Source organism: Zalophus californianus, chromosome 15 (genome assembly GCF_009762305.2).
Source record: "Zalophus californianus isolate mZalCal1 chromosome 15, mZalCal1.pri.v2, whole genome shotgun sequence".
Lineage (NCBI taxonomy): Eukaryota > Metazoa > Chordata > Mammalia > Carnivora > Otariidae > Zalophus > Zalophus californianus.
The window spans coordinates 6,773,640-6,794,366 of record NC_045609.1 but is presented as its reverse complement, the minus strand read 5'-3'; the positions used below and the strand labels follow the sequence as shown (position 1 = coordinate 6,794,366).

At 41.1% G+C, this 20,727-nt stretch overlaps 1 protein-coding gene across 3 annotated transcripts in view; it reads left to right on the top strand.

The window, feature by feature from the left end:
* ASAH2 (N-acylsphingosine amidohydrolase 2) overlaps positions 1-20,727 on the top strand; it is a 100,192-nt gene that overhangs the window by 11,909 nt on the left and 67,556 nt on the right. Inside the window, exons 1-2 of one of the 3 annotated variants that reach the window (XM_035724102.1) lie at positions 11,151-11,321; positions 13,951-14,079. In XM_035724102.1, the coding sequence (XP_035579995.1) occupies positions 13,953-14,079 (127 nt within the window). In that variant the 5' untranslated portion in view covers positions 11,151-11,321; positions 13,951-13,952. Of the gene's footprint in view, positions 1-11,150; positions 11,322-13,947; positions 14,080-20,727 lie in introns of those variants that run through there. The other 2 variants (XM_035724100.1, XM_035724101.1) reach the window with 2 other exon arrangements.

Below are 20,727 nucleotides of genomic sequence, written 5' to 3'. Positions count from 1 at the left end.
AAAACAAGAAAGACAAAATGCTTTCGTGTCAAGCTCCACTTGGTTGTCCTTTCTCCCATTGGCCAGAGAGAACACTGAGTCAGGCTAGACTTTGATCGAAGCAAATTTTCTGCTTCTCTTGGTCCTCTCCCCTCAGGTTCTATCAAAGGATAATACGGTATTTATTCCCCCTATACATCCACCCACCTCCCTCCCCTCTGGTAGCCATCAGTTTGAGCTCTGTACTTACAAGTTGGTTTCTTGGTTTGTTTTTCTCTTCCCCCCTCCCCCCCTTTTTTGTTTTGTTTCTTAAATTCCACATGAGTGGAATCAGGTGGTATTTGTCTCTCTCTGACTGACTTATTTTGCTTGGCATAATACTCTCTAGGTCCATCCATATTGTTGCAAATGGCAAAATTCTGCTTAATGGCTGAATGATATTCCGTTGTGTATATACACCACATCTTCTTTATCCACTCATTTATTGATGGACACTTAGGCTGCTTCCATAATTTGGCTACTCTAAATAATGCACTAATAAACAGAGTACATGCTTACTGTTTTTACATTTTTTGGGGGGGGGTTAAATACCAGTAGTGTGATTCTGTTTTGGATTACTGTTTTTACATTTTTTGGGGGGGGTTAAATACCAGTAGTGTGATTCCTGAATTGTATGGTAATTCTATTTTTAACTTTTTGAGGAAACTCCATACTGTTTTCCACAGTGGCTCTACCAGTTTGCATTCCCACCTACAGGGCAAGAGGGTTCCTTTTTCTCCATATCGTCACCAACATTTGCTGTTTCTTGTGTTTTTTATTTTAGCCATTCTGAGGTGTGAGGTGATAGCTCATTGTGGTTTTGCGTTGCATTTCCCTGATGTCAAGTGATGTTGAGCATCTTTTCATGTATGTGTTGGCCATCTGGATGTCTTCTTTGGAGAAATGTCTGTTTACGTTTTCTACCCATTTTTAATTGGATTATGTGTTTTTTTGGGTGTTAATTGCATAAATTCTTTATATATTTTTGATACTAACCCTTTTTCAGGTATGTCATTGGCTAATATCTTCTCACATTCCTTAGGTTGCCTTTTAGTTTTATTGGTTGTTTCCTTCACTGTGCAGAAGCTTTCTATTTTGATGTAGTCCCAATAGTTCATTTTTACTTTTATTTCCCTTGCCTCAAGAGACCTATCTAGAGAAATGTTGCTACAGCCGCCAGTGTCAGAGAATTTTACTGCCTGTACTCTCTTCTAGGATTTTTGTGGTTTCAGGTCTCACATTTAGGTCTTTAATCCATTTTGAGTTTATTTTTTGTATATGGTGAAAGAAAATGGTACAGTTTCATTCTTTTGCACATTGCTGTCCAGTTTTCCTAATACCATTTATTAAAGAGAGCATCTTTTCCTCATCGGATATTTATTTCTCCTTTGTCAAAGATTAATTGACCATATAATTGTGGGCTTATTTCTGGGTTTTTTATTCTGTTCTATTGATCTATGTGTCTGTTTTTGTGCCAGTACCATACTGTTTTGATTACTACAACTTCGTAAGGTAACTCGAAGCTTGGAATTGTGATGCCATCGGCTTTGGTTTTCTTTTTCAGCATTCCTCTGGCTGGCTATTCAGTATCTTTTCTGGTGCCATACAAATTTTAGGCTTATTTGTTCCAGCTCTGTGTAAAAAGTTGATGGTATTTTGATAGGGGTTGCATTGAATGTGTCAGTATCTCTAGGTAGCATAGACATTTTAACAATATGTGTTCTTGCAGTCCCTGAGCATGGAACATTTTTCCGTTTCTTTGTGTCTTCCTCAATCTTTCATGAGTGTTCTATAGTTTTCTGAGTACAGATCTTTTACCTCTTTGGTTAGTTGGTTGCATATCTTATGGTTTTTGGTGCAGTTGTAAATGGGATCGACTTCTTAATTTCTCTTTCTTCTGTCTCATGGTTAGTGTATAGAAATGCAACTGATTTCTGTGCATTGATTGCTATCCTGACATGTTGCTGATTTCCCGTATGAGTTCTAGCAGTTTTGGGGTGGAGTTTTTGGGCTTTCCACATAGAGTATCATGTCATCTGCAAAGAGTGAGAGTTTGACTTCTTGGCCGGTTCGATGCCTCATTTCTTTTTGTTGTCTGATTGCTGAGGCTAGGACTTCTAGTACTATGTTGAACAACAGTGGTGAGAGTGGACATCCCTGCCATGTTCCTGACCTTAGGGGAAAAGCATTCAGTTTTTCCCTATCAAGGATAATTTTTTCTGTGGGCTTTTCATATATGGCCTTTATTATGCTGAAATATGTTTCCTCTAGACCTACTCTGTTGAGGGTTTTCATCACGAATGGTTGTTGTACTTTGTCAAACCTTTTTTCTGCATCTACTGAAATGATCATATGTTTTTTACTGTTTCTCTTATTGATATAACATATCATGCTGATTGTTTTGTGAATATTGAACCACAATTGCATGCTGGAAATAAATTCCACTTGATCGTGGTGAATGATTTTTTTAATGTATTGTTGGATTCAGTTATTGCTTGTATTTCGTTGAGATTTTTGCATTTGTGTTCATTAGAGATATTGACCAGTAGTTCTCTCCTTTTTTATTTTTATTTTTTGTTATGTCTTTATTTGGTTCTGGTATTAGGCTATTGCTAGTCTCATAGAATGAATTTGGAAGTTTTCCTTCCTTTTCTATTTTTTGGAATAGTTGAAAAAAATAGGTATTAACCCTTCTTTAAATGTTTGGTAGAATTCACATGTGAAGCCATCTGGTCCTGGACTTCTGTTTCTTGGGAGTTTTTTGATTACTGATTCAATTTCATTGCTGGTAATTAGTCTATTCAAATGTTCTATTTCTTCCTGCTTCAATTTTGGTAGATTACATGTTTCTAGGAATTTACCCATTTCTTATAGGTTGTCCAGTTTGTTGGCATATAATATTTCATAATCTCACATAATTCTTTGTATTTCTGTGGTGTCAGTTGTTTATTTTTCCTCTTTCATGTGTGATTTTATTTATTTGGGTCCTCTCACTCTCTCCTTTTTTTCTTATGTGTTTAGCTAGATGCTTATCAACTTTGTTGATCTTTTCAAAGAACAGGTTCCTGGTTTCATTGATCTGTTCTATTGATTTTTTAGTTTTTATATCATTTATTGCTGCTCTGATCTTTATTATTTCCTTCCTTCTGCCAGTTTGGGGTTTTGTTTGTTCTTCTTCTGGCTCCTTTAAATGTAAGGTTAGGTTGTTTATTTGAGATTTTTCTTGCTTCTTGGGGGGTAGGCCTGTATTGCCATATACTTCCCTCTTAGAACGACTTTTGCTGCATCCCAAAGGTTTTGGACTGTTGTGTTTTCGTTTTCATTTGTTTCCGTGTAGTTTTTTATTTCCTCTTTGATTTTCTGGTTGACTCATTCATTGTTTAGTAGCATGTTATTTAACCTCCATGTATTTGTGGTCTTTCCAGGTTTTCTTTTTTCTTTTTTTTTTTTTTTTGAGAGAAGAGAGAGAAAGAGAGCATGAATGGGGAGAGGAGCAGAGGGAGAGGGAGAAGCAGACTCCCCGCAGAGCAGGGAGCCCCATGCGGGGCTCGATCCCAGGACCCTGAGATCATGACCTGAGCCGAAGGCAGACACTTAACTGACTGAGCCACCCAGGTGCCCCCAGTCTTTCCAGATTTTTTTTCTTGTCGTTGATTTCTAGTTTCATAAATTGCGGTCAGAAAAGATGTGTGGTATGACTTCATTATTCTTCAATCTGTTGAGACTTGTTTTGTGGCCTAACGTGTGATCTCTTCTGGAGAACATTCTGTGTGAACCTGAAAAGAATGTGTGTTGTGCTATTTTAGGATGGAATGTTCTGAATATATCTGTTAAATCCATCTGGTCCGGTGTGTCGTTCAAAGCCACTGTTTTCTCGTTGATTTGCTGTTTGGATGATCTGTCCATCAATGTAAGTGGGGTGTTAAGTTCTCCAACTATTACTGTATTAATATCAATTATTTCCTTTATGCTTGTTATTAACTGTTTTACGGATTTGGGTGCTCCCAGTTTGGGTGCATAAATATTTATAATTATTATATCTTCTTGTTGGATTGTCCCCTTTATGATTGTATATAGTGCCCTTCTTTGTCTCTTGTTACAGTCTTTGTTTTAAAGTCTGTTTTGTCTGATATTTGTTGCTACTCCAGCTTTCTTTTGACGTCCATTTGCATGATAAATGTTTCTCCATCCCCTCACTTTCAATCTTCAGGTGTCTTTAGGTCTGAAATGAGACTCTTGTAGATAGCATATAGATGGGTCTTGTTTTTTTTTTTTATCCATTCTGTCACCCTATGTCTTTTGATTGGAGAGTTTAGTCCATTTATATTCAAATAATTATTGATAGATATGTATTTATTGCCATTTTGTTACTTGTTTTGTGGTTGCTTAGGTAGTTTTCCTTGATATTTTCTTCTCTTCCTTTCTTTCATGGCTTGTTGGCTTTCTTTAGTGATATATTTTGGTTTTTTTTTCTCTTTATTCTTTGCATATTTATTATTTTGCATTTCGATGTGTGATTAAATTTGTATATAACATCTGCATGTAGATAGCAGTCTGTATTAAGTTGATGGTCATTTAAATTTGAACCCATTCTTTACGCCTGTCCTCCCCATGTTTTAGGTTTGTGGTGTCGTATTTTACTTTTATTTTATGAATCCCTTGTCTGATTTTTACAGAAATACTTAATTTTACTGCTTTTGTGTTTTTTCCTTTTTACACTCTCACTTACGTTCTTTCCTTTCCACTCACAGAGCTCCCTGTATTATTTCTTATAGGGCTGATTTAGTGCTCATGCACTCCTTTTAGTTTTTGTTTGTCTGAGAAACTCTTTTTTTTTTTTTCTTTTTTTTTGAGAAACTCTTTTTCTCTCCTTCTATTCTAAATGACAACCTTGCTGAATAGGGTATTCTTGGCTGCTGATTTTTCCTTTTCAGCACTTTGAACTTATCATGCCACTCCCTTTTGGCCTGCAAAGTGCTGAAAAATCTGCTGATAACCATATGGGGTTTCCCTTATACGTAACTGTCTTCTTTTCTCTTACTGCTTTTAAAATCCTTTCTTTATCACTTTTGCCATTTTAATTACCCTGTGTCTTGGTGTGGATCTCCTTGGGTTGATTTTGGAGAGGAGGGTCTCTGTGCTTCCTGGATCTAAACATTGATTTCCTTCCCCAGATTAGGGAAGTTTTCAGCTATTATTTCTTCAAATTAATTTTCTGCCCCCCTTTCTCTGTCTTCTTCTGGGATCCTTAGAGTGTGAAAAATGTGGTATTTTTTCCATAAGTGCACCGTGCAGGTGGGAGATGCTAAGCCTCTGAGGTTTATGTAGAGGGACTGAATTATATCAAAAGATACTGTCACCTTGTTCCTGAAATGAAGATAAATGCAATTGCAGCCTTTCCCCACCCCCCCAATCTGCCTTCATAATCTTGTATGGCAAACAGGTCAGATTTTTCACTGCCAACACAATAAATCCATATCTGTGGTTTTGGAAAAAGATAAATCATCAGAGAAGAATTTCCAAATATTCTGCAAAGGTTATATAGCCCCACAGTGGTTTTCTAGCAGTAGGAAAATGAGGAAAATTTTAAATTCCAGTCTTATCTACATTTGAAACCCTCTACATGTTTGAGAAACAACAAAGACACCCCTGCTTGCCAAGGCTGAGTTTGTTAAACTCTAATGGGGAGATCATTAGAGCCACCCATGAGGAATACACTAAGAAAAGAACTGTGCTCTAAGGTTTAAATGCATGGAACCAACCACTCTTGGGCATCCACATGTGGCCTAATTAATATGGTAACTCATTCACATCAAGCTGTAGAGTTATCAAAGAACTTTAAAAAAAAATATTGTCTATGTGAACCTTTCAGCAAGGTAGATTTTTGTTGGTCTCCATTTTCCTGCTAAGGAAAATGGAGCAGAGGGATTAGGGTCACAGAAAAAAGCCTCAATCTTCAGATTCCAAATTCTCGTCCTTTCCATATACTCAATCTTTTGCCTTTGTCTTTTGCCTTTTGTGTCGAAGGCAGGACTGAGTAAATTTGGGGAGAGAAACTCTGCAGCCCCAGAGGAATGTATCTATTTTTTTCTATGAGAAAAGCAGGACTGTCAATATTGTTGGGAACAAGGGCTTTGTGAACGCCCCCCCAGAAAAGAAGAGCCACAGTGCACTGCTCTGTGACACGTCATCTTCCTCCTGGGCTCTGCCACTATGGTCGGAGCTGTGACCTCCCTCATAGAAGGAACCTGAGCCCTCCACTGCAGTGAAGTACATCCATTAGTCTCATTCTCAGGTTCAACATACAACAGGTGCAAAAGGGGTTTAATAGGAAACAGTCTCTCCAGCTTAGAACAGAAGGGACCTCTTTTCTATTGCTTGAGGTTTGAGGTCAAGATCCAACAGAGACAAGTGTAAAGGTGAATCTATAAATAGTCATCTGATAATGGGACTGCTTTGAGGTTCAAAGGGATTTTTCATTACTTGGCAAAACGTATGAGGTGGTAAGGTACCAATATGGCAGCCCTGTGTACTTAAAACTAATTTCTTTTCTGACTTAATGAAGAATTCATTGTGTCAGAGTCCTCATCACTTTTCACTTTAAAAATGTTGCCAGAGGCAGCTTGGCATACAGTGTCCAGTGGTTAGAATGCATATATTCTCCAAAGGGAGGCCCAGTGCTCACTTTCATGAGATTTAGCTTGGACAGGTTCTTAAGTTGGAGGTAACAGAATCAACTCCAGCTAGCTCAAGAGGAACAGGATTTATTAGGGGACAGAGATAACTTGCCCAATCATTGTGAAGGCTCAAAACAGAGAACTGGGGTTGAACGTCCAGAAAAAATTCTCCAACTTAAATACAGACCTGATCTGCTGAGGGATAGGCTGCTTCGGTAGTGGTCCTGGAATAAGGAAGTGGCTGCAGCATCTAGATAGAAGCCACCATACTGCTGTCTCAGAGTCATGTTGCCACAATCCAAACCAACAAGACAGATGTGCAATACAGAGTGTCTCTTCCCATGGGGCTCAGTTCTGAATCAAAGTCTCACACTGGTGCATCTGAAAGGCAGAACTGAAACTGCATCTGGAACGCTAGGCAAATGAGCGTCTGGCATTGGCATGCCAGCTAGGTTTAGAAAGGGTATTGAGGGAAGCCCTCTACAAAGCCAATTGCTTTAAACCACAACTCTTCCCTCTGCTTGCATACTAAAAAGCAAAGCTTATTTCCCATCCATCTAGCCGCCCACCTATCCCTTTATCTGTCCCACCCATCCATCCATCCGTCCATCCATCCACCCACCCATCCGTCCATCCATCCATCCATCCATCCGTCCATCCATCCACCCACCCATCCATTCATTCGTCCACCCATCCACCATCCATCCATCCACCTACCCATCCATCCATCCACCCATTCATTCAACCACGCATCCACCATCCATCCATCCATCCACCTACCCATCCGTCCATCCATCCATCCAATTTTTGCACTTTCGGTATTATTTCTTTTTTTAGAGAATCCGTTTCAGAATGTGTCTAAAAGATAAGGACTGCTTAAAGGGTCTGACTACAATACCATTAGCACACAAACATTTTTAACAGTAACCCCTTAAGATCATCAAATATCTCGTCAGTGTTCAAATCTTTGCAATTATCTCCTAGTTTTCAAAAAAAGTTCTAAATAATGGGGGTTTGGGTCTTACAGCATACGTTGATTGGCACGTCTCCTCAGCCTCTTTTAATCTACAGTTTCTTCTCCTTTCTTCTCCTCCCCTCCCCTGCCCTCTCCTCCCTTGCTTCTCTCTCTCTTCTCCATTCTGCTCCTCCTCATATTTCCTTCCCCTCCTCCTTCTTTGTTAGAGAAACAGGGTCATTTGTCCTAGAGTCTTTCACAGTCTGGACTATGCTTACTGTATCCCCATATTGTCCTCTAACATAGTTGGTTGTTTCTTGTATATTCCATAAACAGGCACTCAGGTCTAGAGGCTGATCCAATTTAGTGTTACTATTTTGGTAAGAGTACTTGAGAAGAACACATCATCCAGAGGCTTGCAATATTCATTTGTCTCTCTTTTGGTGACTTATATAAGCATCCAGTCAATGACCATTGCCTAGTTCCATCATTTCACTAGGGGTTGCAAAGCATGTAGATTCGTGGTGTGTTGTTCTTTCCTCAATTCTTGGCTGGAATATTTCAAGTGTGAGAAACTAACCCTCGTTAATGACTTGGCTTTCCCAAGATAGCTTTATATAGGAAAAGTGGAGTACATTCTTGATCCCCCCCCTTTTTTAAATCAGTTTTCAGAAAAGCAAATTGGAATTTGTTATTTTAAAGGTAGCATCTTTTACAGGTAATCAATGAGCTGTTTTTTTTTTTCCTTAAGTGTCATTAAAACATCATGGATTTAAGCAAATTTGTTTTGTGTCAATCTACTGCAATTATTTTTTTAAAAAAATTGATGCCCAAATTGACCTATTTGAGACAGAACCTCTAGTTCTTTTTATACAGTTCTAATCTTCTTGATCATCACCTTGGCTTCCTTGATTCCTGGTATGAAAACATGTTGCAGGTTTCATGCATATATTTCTTGTCTCATACCCAGAACCAGCCATTTCTTCAAGGATCTCTTGTTCCTTTTAGCAAGAAACAGGATTAAGAGACCACAATCTGGATGCTCTATGAAATAATATGTTTTTTAAAAGTAATTTATTCTTCAGTTATTCCAAAGAGCAAAGAATGAAAAAGGATGTGGCAATTAGCATGGAACATAGGAAGTCAGCATCAAGCCTTTGAAGGCCCCTGCCCTGTAGGCATAAGTAAAAGATCCTGTGGTGCTAATGACCGTTGGTTAATGGTTTATGAATCGAGGTTTTGAGAGAAGCATTTTTTGGGGGGATTGAGTACAGTTCATGTGTTTCTCTCTGGCTGCCTCCGCCTTCCGCTGGGTAGTTTCTCCCTCTGGGATAGGGTGTTCAGAGACAGAGGGACATCGTTTGCTTCATCATCTGCTAATGAGGAGGGACCACTTGGACTTGCTGATCCCCAGAGGCTGTGATGCCAGAGCCCTGGTCAAGGCGACACAGGAAGAATTTGGTGAGAGGCAAGCACTCTTGTCTAGGAATCTGGAAACTTGGGCTCACATCCCGCAATAGGTATTGCTCAATCATGCTCACTTTTAACCATCCTTTCCTGTTCTGGAAGCCATGTCACACTTCTGTGTGTGTTTCCTCATCTGTAAAATGGGTGGGGTATGAGCGCATGTCTTGGGGTAGCGGGTAGAGTAGGAAAGTCATCCTTTTCCTAGCAAACAAGATTTATCTGAGGGCCATTCAGACAGAATCAGATCGACGTAGAAGTTCAACTATTTGCAGTGATTTTATCTTCCCCTCACCCCCGGGTGGTCTCACTCCTAGCTACAGGAGCCAGCTGTTCCAATGGGTACTGCAGGTACCCTTGGCCCAACATCACTTCTCCACTGGCTCTGCCACAGTGCTTGGTAGTCCCTTGATTCTCACCCCTTGGTATTTAGGGATGGTTCTTCAAATGCTGTCTGGGGGAAATGATATATGATCTACTCATGATCTTATCGGAATAGACTGCGGTCGCCTCCTAAGTCTTGGTGTGAATGAGCATGGCAGGGCTCCTTTTCTTGGGGAGGGAAGTGGTGGAGAGGTCTGGAGGGGGCAGCGGGTGCATTTGGGGACCACTGTAAAGGATAAGGGCAGGAGACGGAAATCTGATGCCAAGTCACTAATGGGTGTCTGTGGTTTTTATCTGCCTTGATTTCATTCTGGAGAATTACTCTCCCCTCTGTGGGGATGGTCTTGTTGAGAGGTCTGTTTAAGGATCTCCTCATGTCTATGCTCTGAGCTGGGCCAGCCAGATGCTGTCTCTCAGGAAGTGAATCCTGAGTGGCACGACAGAAAGACCTAAAGCAGTTAGAGGGCATCCATCTCCATGGCAGTCCCTCCTGCCCCCTAGATCTGCCCTGATCTCTGGCCTTCCAGAGCCTGCGTCTTCAACTTCTTTTGCTGCCTTCCGATGAATTTACTTCTCTCTCTTTCCTCCACTACTTAAGTTGGCTGGATTTGTCCTCTGTTCCTTGACACCAACAAGTCTAACATAAATGCATGCAAAAAACCCCCACAAAAACCCAAACTGGTTTAATAGCATAATTTAATCTGCTTCCCCCTCTGAAGCAGAAAAGTAGCTAAGCCACATTACTAAATGCAGTATTGGGAGGCACTTATATCTCTAATATTTCCACTGGACTTTGGGGGCTGGTCTCTCTTAACTCTGCAAGGAATGAAGTGCCCTATGTGTTCAAAATGCTTCCTGGAAAGCTTGGATTTAGTAGGGGACAAAAAAGGTGTGAATGAGCCTATTTCTTCCTCTCTTTATCTCTTGTGGGCCGTTGTTTCACTTCATGCTGTTATACAGCGTACATTCTTCAGGAGAAGGTAAAACATTTTATCTTCCCCATTACAAAAGCACACATGACTCTTACAGAAAGGACCAAGAATCGAAAAGATGAAAACAAAACTCACCCATAATCTTATCACCAGATCACTTCTTAATATGTTGCTGTGATTTCTTATAGTCTTCATGACCACACATATATAAATAATGTCCGCTTTAAAAAACAGGATTATAATGTCTTTTAAACTTAATATAGTAATTTTTAGGTCATTAAATTATTTAATGTTTGCACAGCATTCTTGCCTTGTTGTATATCGTTATTCACGTTCTTAGTTCATCTAAAACTTTGCTTTCTTTTAATGCACAAGAACCTAAGAGTTAAAATCACTTTTCTCATCTGAAATTGGTGTACACATAGCTCAATGTGAGCCACTGCCCACGCTAATATCCAGCATGCATCATCAGTCCCTCTTGATTGCTGGTTGAGTGACCAGTGGCAAATAAGGCAGGTGCTCTTTTTTTGGTGATCCAGGCTGTAGACCTTGCACAGAACTTGTTGTGCTGGAGAGGCGTGTAAAGGCTGAAATCAATGACCTTCAGCCCAGCAGATCTTCTGCAACTTCTCCCTCAGTATCAGTCCGTCCCAGGGGAGCGTTTGCGTAGAAGGCTCTTGTTATCAATACACTTTAATCTCATCCTGCACCAACCTCGCAATGGTATGCTAATGAGAACTCTACTCTCTTGGGCACGACTGTGAACATCTTTCCTCAGTAGGTTTCAGAACGTGCTGAGAAATCTTGGCTGAGCAACGTGAAAGGTGAAAGGAGCGAGATTCTGGACTTGCTTTACTGGGATGCAGGATTTCTTTTGATTGTTTGAATCAGGTAAGAATACTTGTATTTTCTTGGAGAGGGACGGAGGGATCTTGAATCATCCCTTTGTCTTAGAGATCTTGATGAAATTCTAAAAGCTTCACTCCCTTTTCTTAGCTTTGGAAAGCCACTTTGCGAAATTATTACCTCTTACTCTCACAGTCTTGAAAAACAGAGACCTCAGTGTAGTAGAGATGTGGCAAGTGGCTTTTCATTGTGTCATAGAGCCTCATCACCGAGCTTGCAGAATTTTGCCAGATGAAGTGAGAACCAGTGGGAAGTGTCAAATCTTTTAAGTTATAACCATTAGCTCAGCTCTCCGTGGTGCATTCTGAAGGCAGACTAGGCATTTGCTTTAACATTTGAATTCAGATTGTAGTCATCTGTGAAAAACAAGTAGTGCTAGCTGGTTAAAAAAGAAGAGTAATGATGCTGGCAGTAATTCTGGCAACATAGCAGTGAAACCCATGAAGTACATCATTGAGAACCGAGTTAGAGCTGGACACGCTAATGTGAAGTCAAGTGCCATTACTGACTGGTGTAAAAGGTTGTTGGTGGTAATCAATTCAACAGAATAAAGCTAGCAAAAAAAAAAAAGAGAGAGAGAGAGAGAAGAAGAAGGAGAACAGTATGATTTTTGTACCGTGTCTATTCATTGCGTAGGCTCCTACCATGTGACCACATTTACACATGCAGTGTGCATATAGATGCTCTGGGGTGGGGAGGTCCGCCTGTTGGTCAGCCACGTTTAGTTGTTCTCTTGGTGCGGGACTAGTAAACTTAGTTGGATCATCAAAATGTCAGAAGCATATCTTAGATGTGTTTCCTGACTCCTGGGGGCTGACAGTGAGTATTGGGACCAAGGTTGGAACTAGTTTGCTTTGCCTTAAACTTGAAGTTGTCCCTGATGGTAGCGGTAAGAGCAATTATGATGGTGATAAATGGAGGAGGAAAGTGTGCTAATCTCCAGGGAATTTGGGAACATGTGCCAGTTCCTTTGTCCCTTTCCAGTTTAGCCCTGCCTCTGAAGTGTTTGCCGTTAGACTGATTTTCAAACTCCAGTCCAGGGATGGCAAAATACAATAACTGCAAAGACCAGGTAGTAACTTCGATAGCAAAGATCCACCGGGAAGAGTCTGTGGTGGGGGGAGAATGCATGCCCCATCTAAAGGAACAGCAGCTACTAAGTTCTACCAGAGTCCTGGCACGTAGCAATGCTGACTCAGTGTTGTCATGGTTTATGAGATACTTTGAAAGAAAACTTGAGGGTTTAGATTTGTAAATGTAGACTCTCTTTTTACAGATGAGCTGTAAGCTCCTCTATCTTGTCGACTAAATCAAATCGAAACAAAAAATTGGGCCAGGCTAAGCACACTTGTTTGTAGCCAATTTATAACTCTTGGGGGCAGTAGCATCTGAGCCACCTATGACCCATCTTGGAGGCAGGTCCTAGGACTCTAATGCCATCTCCTTGTTCTGGCTTCCAGAAGTATGGGTTAAGACAATGGGCTCCGAAATTCCTACCTGTGATTCCAATAATTCTTTAATGCTTGTTTCATATAAACTCCCTTTGAGGACAGTGAGGAGCAGAGCCTGCTGTTTTGCAACCTAGTGATAAACGCAAACATTTTGAACACCTACTGTGTTCTATGGGATGAAAGAATTATTACTGTCATCGCATTTTTATAAGAACCCTATAAGATGGGTACTAAAATTATCATCATCATCACATCCTTATTTACAGATAGGGAAACTGAGGCTCAGCGTTGGGAAGGATTTCCCAAGGTTGCCCAGTAAGTGGCAGAAATGAGATCTGGACTCTGGAGTCAGAGGCAGAATCCAGTTTTTAACTACCATGTTATACCTTCTCCTGGTACATTATGTGGATTTTTAGCTTCTATAGTCTCTCTGAGTGACGATGACTCCTACTCCTGAAATATCTTAAGGACCTGTAAGGACATTTTCTGCTTTTGCCGAACACAGGGGCATTGTCTTTGTCCTAATCCTTTGACAGTGTTTGCAAAATACGTGGGATCCTTCTGACGATGGAAGAGGGAGATTTTCTTAATGCCTGGCTTGAGACCAGAGATGCCACACCCCCTTCCATATTGTTTTCTCATTAGGTATTAACTGGAGGTTAGCAAATGGAGTTTAAAGGCCAAAACTGTGTGTTTCACTTCCTTGTGGACAAGGTGGTTTTCCTTAGGGCATGACCATCTATGGCAGCCTTAAGCAAGCGCGATCATACCTGTTGACAGAAGTGCTCCAACCTCGACCTCTGTACAGATAACATCATCCCCATAAACGAAAGCACTATGATGCAGCCAAGGAATACAGATAGATTTTGGCTTACTTGCTAATGCCAAATGATGGGTGGTGGCTTTCAGAATGAGCACTGTGCCAAGAAGTGTTTGGAAACCACATGTGAGCTCACCAAAGAGTGCTGTAATTGATTGGTCTTGTCTGCCATGGCTTGGGATAGGGAGGTAGTGGCAGGTATGCTCTGTACTTGCTGTCCCTGGTATAGTCTATTCGTATGGAAGAACTAAGACGTCTTAGGCTTGGGCAGCTCGAAGCATATATGTTTTAATTTGCGATTCTGTCTTCTTCCACCTCTTCCATTTCTGCTTTTCCTCAGGAGAGATGGCCAAACGCACCTTCTCCACGTTAGAGACATTCCTGATCTTCCTCCTCGTGTTGACGACCGCTGTCACGGTAGCCCTTCTCAGCCTCCTGTTTATCACCAGTGGGACCATTGAAAATCACAAAGGCAAGTTGTCGGGGGCTCTCTTGGATGCTCTTCGTAGCCTGTGGGAAATTTCTTGATTACCAGGGACACCAAGGCAAAGAACAGTGTCTGCTGATAATGCCGATAACAGCACACAGTTCAGTGTGTACTTAAGCTGCCAGGGATGGCCATCTAACCTTTAGATTAATTGCCCTTTCTGCATCGATAGCAATTTTTATCAAGCTTACCTTTGCCCACAAATAGCCGGTTGACAGGCATTCTGACATGTGCTTATTCATCTTTCACTTTTCCACTGACCTAAGCCCAGTTCAGAATTCTTCAGGCCAAGTAATGTGAGCATTTGCCCCAAGTCTCCTCTCTTTCTCTTTGCCTTTTCTCTGGCATCATCTTCTCTTGGGGACAAAAGGAGAATGAAAGACCCACTGAATATCAATTAGTCTGTGGAAAGCTTTAGAGAAGGGGGCATTGAACTCAAATTCTTAGGAGGGCCACTGAAGTTCTGTACATGAGGTGGAGTGGGGAGGTGGGCTGCGGGGGGGAGGAGCAAGGTCCACAGCCCCTCTTGAGTGTCAGCTGGTATTTGTCATGGTGTCACATGGACGCAGATCTCCAGGGTTTTCAAGAGGAGCCGGAATGGATGATTTAGGCATCTCCTGATATTTTTTTTAATGTTGGGAATAAATTTAGTTTTGGAAAACGATGTAGGCTACATTACAGGCAATGTTGGCCCCCTGGGTCTTTGATGGAGCCCTACTTTGGTGGTGGGTTTTATACTGGTAAACAAGCAGAGAAGACAGACAGGTGGGGATTGAAGGCTTTGACTGAAGTAAAGGGAGGGCTGGCTTTAGACAAAACAGAGAAGGAGCCCGGTTTTTTCACCTCAGTTTTCTCTCTTGTGGCCTCTTCTTTCCAATGTATTCCCTACCATGACCCTGCGCTTTGAATTCCCTGAAGAGGGACAGAGACCCTCTGTGCCAGCAGTGTGCAGAGCAGGGGCATGGACTACTAAAACGGAAAGGATCCATTGGACTTCCTTAGTTTTGGCTCTTAAAGTTAGAGAATCCAGAGGCTGAGACTCAGGGAGGTGATCAACAGTTATGGTAACTATTCTCATAGTAGGAGTTGCTGTTTGTTGAGTGGTTGCTTTGTGTCAAGTGCTATGGTCAAGAGTCTACATACTTTTCCCTCTTAATTCTCATAAAACTTCTGTAAAGGCAGGTGCTAGTCTTAGTACCATTTTCGGGATATAGAACCTGAGACTCTGAGGTCCTAAAGAAATCAACCTTGGCCATTGGACCTGACTTGGCTTTGGTTGGCACCCCATTCCTACATGGGTATCAATAAGGTAAAAGAGCATGCCTCCTTCCTGGCAATAATTGATGTCTTATAGAAAATGGAGGCTTAAGGTTGAGAAAATATGGATTCTAATGACATGTTGAATATGGATGAACGAGCATCAGATTCTGAGTCAGAGGATCTGGGCTGTGCACCTGATTCATCTCGTGTTGTCGCCAAAATCGTGGTTACATCACTTCTCTGGGTTTCAGTTTTCTTATATGTAAAACTGACGAAATCAGACTAGGTGATCTCTAGCTTTTCTTCGGCTCCCAAATTCTAGGATCCCAGGGGAGTCAGCAGCCAATCTCTTGACTAAGTACCTTCTGAGCATTAAAACCTGTGACAGTGACATCTGTCACCTTGGCAACCCTGGCTGTTGTCTGGGGTGGAAAAAAACAAACAACAAGCATATGTAGGATATCTCAATATGTAAAGAGAACCAAAGCTATATGCCAACAATTATTCTAAATTTTTAATGTGTATGAACATATTTATTGTTCAAAACAACCCTAGGGAGTAGAGTACTATTACCTCCATTGTATAGCTGGGAATAATCGGGGTAGAACAGGTAAGTGGTTTGTTCAGCTAGTAGGTGGTAGAGTCAGTTTTCAAGCCCAGGCTGTTTGAATATTCTGGTACCTGGTCGTGTAGACTCTATGCCATTCTGCCTCCCTTCATACTTTGTGTGTGTGTGTGTGTGTGTGTGTGTGTGTGTGTGTGTGTGTGTGTATGATGTTCACACAGGACATGCGTGTATATGCGTACATACGCAGATGGTGATATGAGTAAAATAAGGTGGAACTATGTAGAGCGTACAGTGATCTAGTTTGCATCCTGAATAAAAGACTTGAGAAGGTTGGGGAAGAGGGGGCAGTGTAGGTACAGTGGGGGTGGCATCCCTGGATGTGAGGGTTGAGCTGCCACTGAGTGTGATGGAAATGAACCAGCTCAGAAGGGAGTTGTGGAGCTTGGTTGGTGGACCAGAGAGCAATAAGGTCTCTGGATGGAGAGAAAGGTGGAGACAAATCCTTGGAGGCTAGATTTAGGCTGTGTGCCAGGAACCTGGCACCTGGCTTGTTTGGCTAGAGGAGACGTTCGGGGGGAGTGAGTGCAGGGCCATGAGTTTGACAAGGAATGCCTTGTGATGAGAAGTTGAAGGATGTTTAATGCAGACCTTGATTATTAGGTGAAAGTATCTCCAGGTCAAGAGAAAGATCCTCCTTAGGATTATTATATACAACAATTTCCTGAGATGTTTCCTACCATATATTTTTATTTATTTACTTAATTTTTAAAAAAAGATTTTTATTTATTTATTTTTAATTTTTTATTGTTATGTTAATCACCATACATTACATCATTAGTTTTTGATGTAGTGTTCCATGATTCATTGTTTGTGCATAACACCCAGTGCTCCACGCAGAACGTGCCCTCCTTAATACCCATCACCAGGCTAACCCATCCCCCACCCTCCTCCCCCCCTCAGTCTGTTTCTCAGAGTCCATCGTCTCTCATGGTTCGTCTCCCCCTCCGATTTCCCCTCCTTCATTCTTCCCCTCCTGCTATCTTCTTCTTTTTTTTTCTTCTTAACATATATTGCATTATTTGTTTCAGAGGTACAAATCTGTGATTCAACAGTCTTGCACAATTCACAGTGCTCACCATAGCACATACCCTCCCCAATGTCTATCACCCAGCCACCCCATCCCTTCCACCCCCCACCACTCCAGCAACACTGGAGTTTGTTTCCTGAGATTAAGAATTCCTCATATCAGTGAGGTCACATGATACATGTCTTTATCTGATTCACTTATTTCGCTTAGCATAACACCCTCCAGTTCCATCCATGTCGTTGCAAATGGCAAGATTTCATTCCTTTTGATGGCTGCATAATATTCCATTGTGTATATATACCCCATCTTCTTTATCCATTCATCTGTCGATGGACATCTTGGCTCTTTCCACAGTTTGGCTATTGTGGACATTGCTGCTATAAACATTGGGGTGCACGTACCCCTTCGGATCCCTACATTTGTATCTTTGGGGTAAATACCCAGTAGTGCAATGGCTGGATCGTATGGTAGCTCTATTTTGAACTCTTTGAGGAACCTCCATACTGTTTTCCAGAGTGGCTGCACCAGCTTGCATTCCCACCAACAGTGTAGGAGGGTTCCCCTTTCGCCACATCCCTGCCAGCATCTGTCATTTCCTGACTTGTTAATTTTAGCCCTTCTGACTGGTGTGAGGTGGTATCTCATGGAGGTTTTGATTTGGTTTTCCCTGATGCCGAGCGATGTCGAGCGCTTTTTCATGTGTCTGTTGGCCATTTGGATGTCTTCTTTGGAAAAATGTCTGCTCATGTCTTCTGCCCATTTCTTGATTGGATTATTTGTTCTTTGGGTGTTGAGTTTGATAAGTTCTTTATAGATTTTGGATACTAGCCCTTTATCTGATAGGTCATTTGCAACTATTTTCTCCCATTCTGTCGGTTGTCTTTTGGTTTTGTGGACTGTTGCTTTTGCTGTGCAAAAGCTTTTTATCTTCATGAACTCCCAATAGTTCATTTTTGCCCTGGCTTCCCTTGCCTTTGGCGATGTTTCCAGGAAGAAGTTGCTGCGGCTGAGGTCGAAGAGGTTGCTGCCTGTGTTCTCCTGTAGGATTTTGTTGGACTCCTGTCTCACGTTTAGGTCTTTCGACCATTTGGAGTCTATTTTTGTGTGTGGTGTGAGGAAATGGTCCAGTTTCATTCTTCTGCATGTGGCTGTCCAATTTTCCCAACACCATTTGTTGAAGAGACTGTCTTTTTTTCCATTGGACATTCTTTCCTGCTTTGTCAAAGATGAGTTGACCGTAGAGTTGAGGGTCCACTTCTGGGCTCTCGATTCTGTTCGATTGATCGATGTGTCTGTTTTTGTGCCAGTACCATACTGTCTTGATGGTGACAGCTTTGTAATAGAGCTGGAAGTCCGGAATTGTGATGCTGCCGACTTTGCTTTTCTTTTTCAACATTCCTCTGGCTATTCGGGGTCTCTTCTGGTTCCATACAAGTTTTAGGATTATTTGTTCCATTTCTTTGAAAAAAGTGGATGGTATTTTGATGGGGATTGCATTGAATGTGTAGATGGCTCTAGGTAGCATTGACATCTTCACAATATTTGTTCTTGCAATCCATGAGCATGGAACGTTTTTCCATTTCTTTGTGTCTTCCTCAATTTCTTTCCTGGGTATTTTATAGTTTTCTGAGTACAGATCCTTTGCCTCTTTGGTTAGATTTATTCCTAGGTATCTTATGGTTTGGGGTGCAATTGTAAATGGGATTGACTCCTTAATTTCTCTCTCTTCTGTCTTGGTGGTGGTGTATAGGAATGCCACTGATTTCTGTGCATTGATTTTATATCCTGCCACTTGACTGAATTCCTGTATGAGTTCTAGCAGTTTTGGGGTGGAGTCTTTTGGGTTTTCCACATACAGTATCATGTCATTTGCAAAGAGTGAGAGTTTGACTTCCTCATTGCCGATTTGGATGCCTTTGATTTCTTTTTGTTGTCTGATTGCTGTAGCTAGGACTTCTAATACTATGTTGAATAGCAGTGGTGAGAGTGGACATACCTGCCGCGTTCCTGACCTTGGGGGAAAAGCTCTCTGTTTTTCCCCATTGAGAACGATATTCACTGCGGGTTTTTCATAGATGGCTTTTATGATATTGAGGTAGGTACCCTCTATCTGTATACTCTGAAGAGTTTTGATCAAGAAAGTACAGCTACTTTGCCAAATGCTTTCTCTGCATCTATTGAGAGGATCATATGATTCCTGTTCTTTCTTTTGTTAATGTATTGTATCACGTTGATTGATTTGCGGATATTGAACCAGCCTTGCAGCCCAGGGATAAATCCCACTTGGTCGTGGTGAATAATCCTTTTAATGTACTGTTGGATCCTATTGGCTAGTATTTTGGTGAGAATTTTTGCATCCATGTTCATCAAGGATATTGGTCTGTAATTCTCCTTTTTGATGGGGTCTTTGTCTGGTTTGGGGATCAAGGTAATGGTGGCCTCTTAAAATGAGTTTGGAAGTTTTCCTTCCATTTCTATTTTTTGGAACAGTTTCAGGAGAATAGGCATTAATTCTTCTTGAAATGTCTGATAGAATTCCCCTGGGAAGCCATCTGGCCCTGGGCTTTTGTTTGTTGGGAGATTTTTGATGACTGCTTCAATTTCCTTCGTGGTTATAGGTCTGTTCAGGTTTTCTATTTCTTCCTGGTTCAATTTTGCTAGTGGATACATCTCTAGGAATGCATCCATTTCTTCCAGGTTATCTAATTTGCTGGCATAGAGTTGCTCATAATATGTTCTTAGAATTGTTTGTATTTCTTTGGTGTTGGTTGTGATCTCTCCTCTTTCATTCATGATTTTGTTGATTTGGGTCATTTCTCTTTTCTTTTTGATCAGTCTGGCCAGGGGTTTATCCGTCTTGTTAATTCTTTCAAAGAACCAGCTCCTAGTTTCGTGTATCTGTTCTACTGTTCTTTTGGTTTCTCTTTCATTGATTTCTGCTCTGATCTTTATTATTTCTCTTCTCCTGCTGGGTTTAGGCTTTATTTGCTGTTTTTTTCTCTAGCTTCTTTAGGTGTAGGGTTAGGTTGTGTATTTGAGACCTTTCTTGTTTCTTGAGAAAGGCTTGTATTGCTATATATTTTCCTCTCAGGACTGCCTTTGCTGCATCCCACAGATTTTGAACAATCGTGTTTTCATTTTCATTGGTTTCCATGAATATTTTTAATTCTTCCTTAATTTCCTGGTTGCCCCTTCATTCTTCAGTAGGATGCTCTTTAGCCTCCATGTATTTGAGTTCTTTCCGACTTTTCTCTTGTGATGGAGTTCTAGTTTCAAAGCACTGTGGTCTGAAAATATGCAGGGAATAATCCCAATCCTTTGGTACCGGTTGAGACCTGATTTGTGACCTAGGATGTGATCTATTCTGGAGAATGTTCCAGGGGCACTAGCGAAGAATGTGTATTCCGTTGCTTTGGGATGGAAAGTTCTGCATATGTCTGTGAAGTCCATTTGGTCCAGTGTGTCATTTAAAGTCTTTATTTCCTTGTTGATCTTTTGCTTAGATGATCTGTCCATTTCAGTCTAAAGTCCCCCAGTATTATTGTATTGTTATCCATGTGTTTCTTTGCTTTTATTATTAATTGCCTTATATAATTGGCTGCTCCCATGTTCGGGGCATAGATATTTACAATTGTTAGATCTTGGTGGATAGATCCTTTAAGTAGGATATAGTGTCCTTCCTCATCTCTTATTACAGTCTTTGTTTCAAATCTAATGT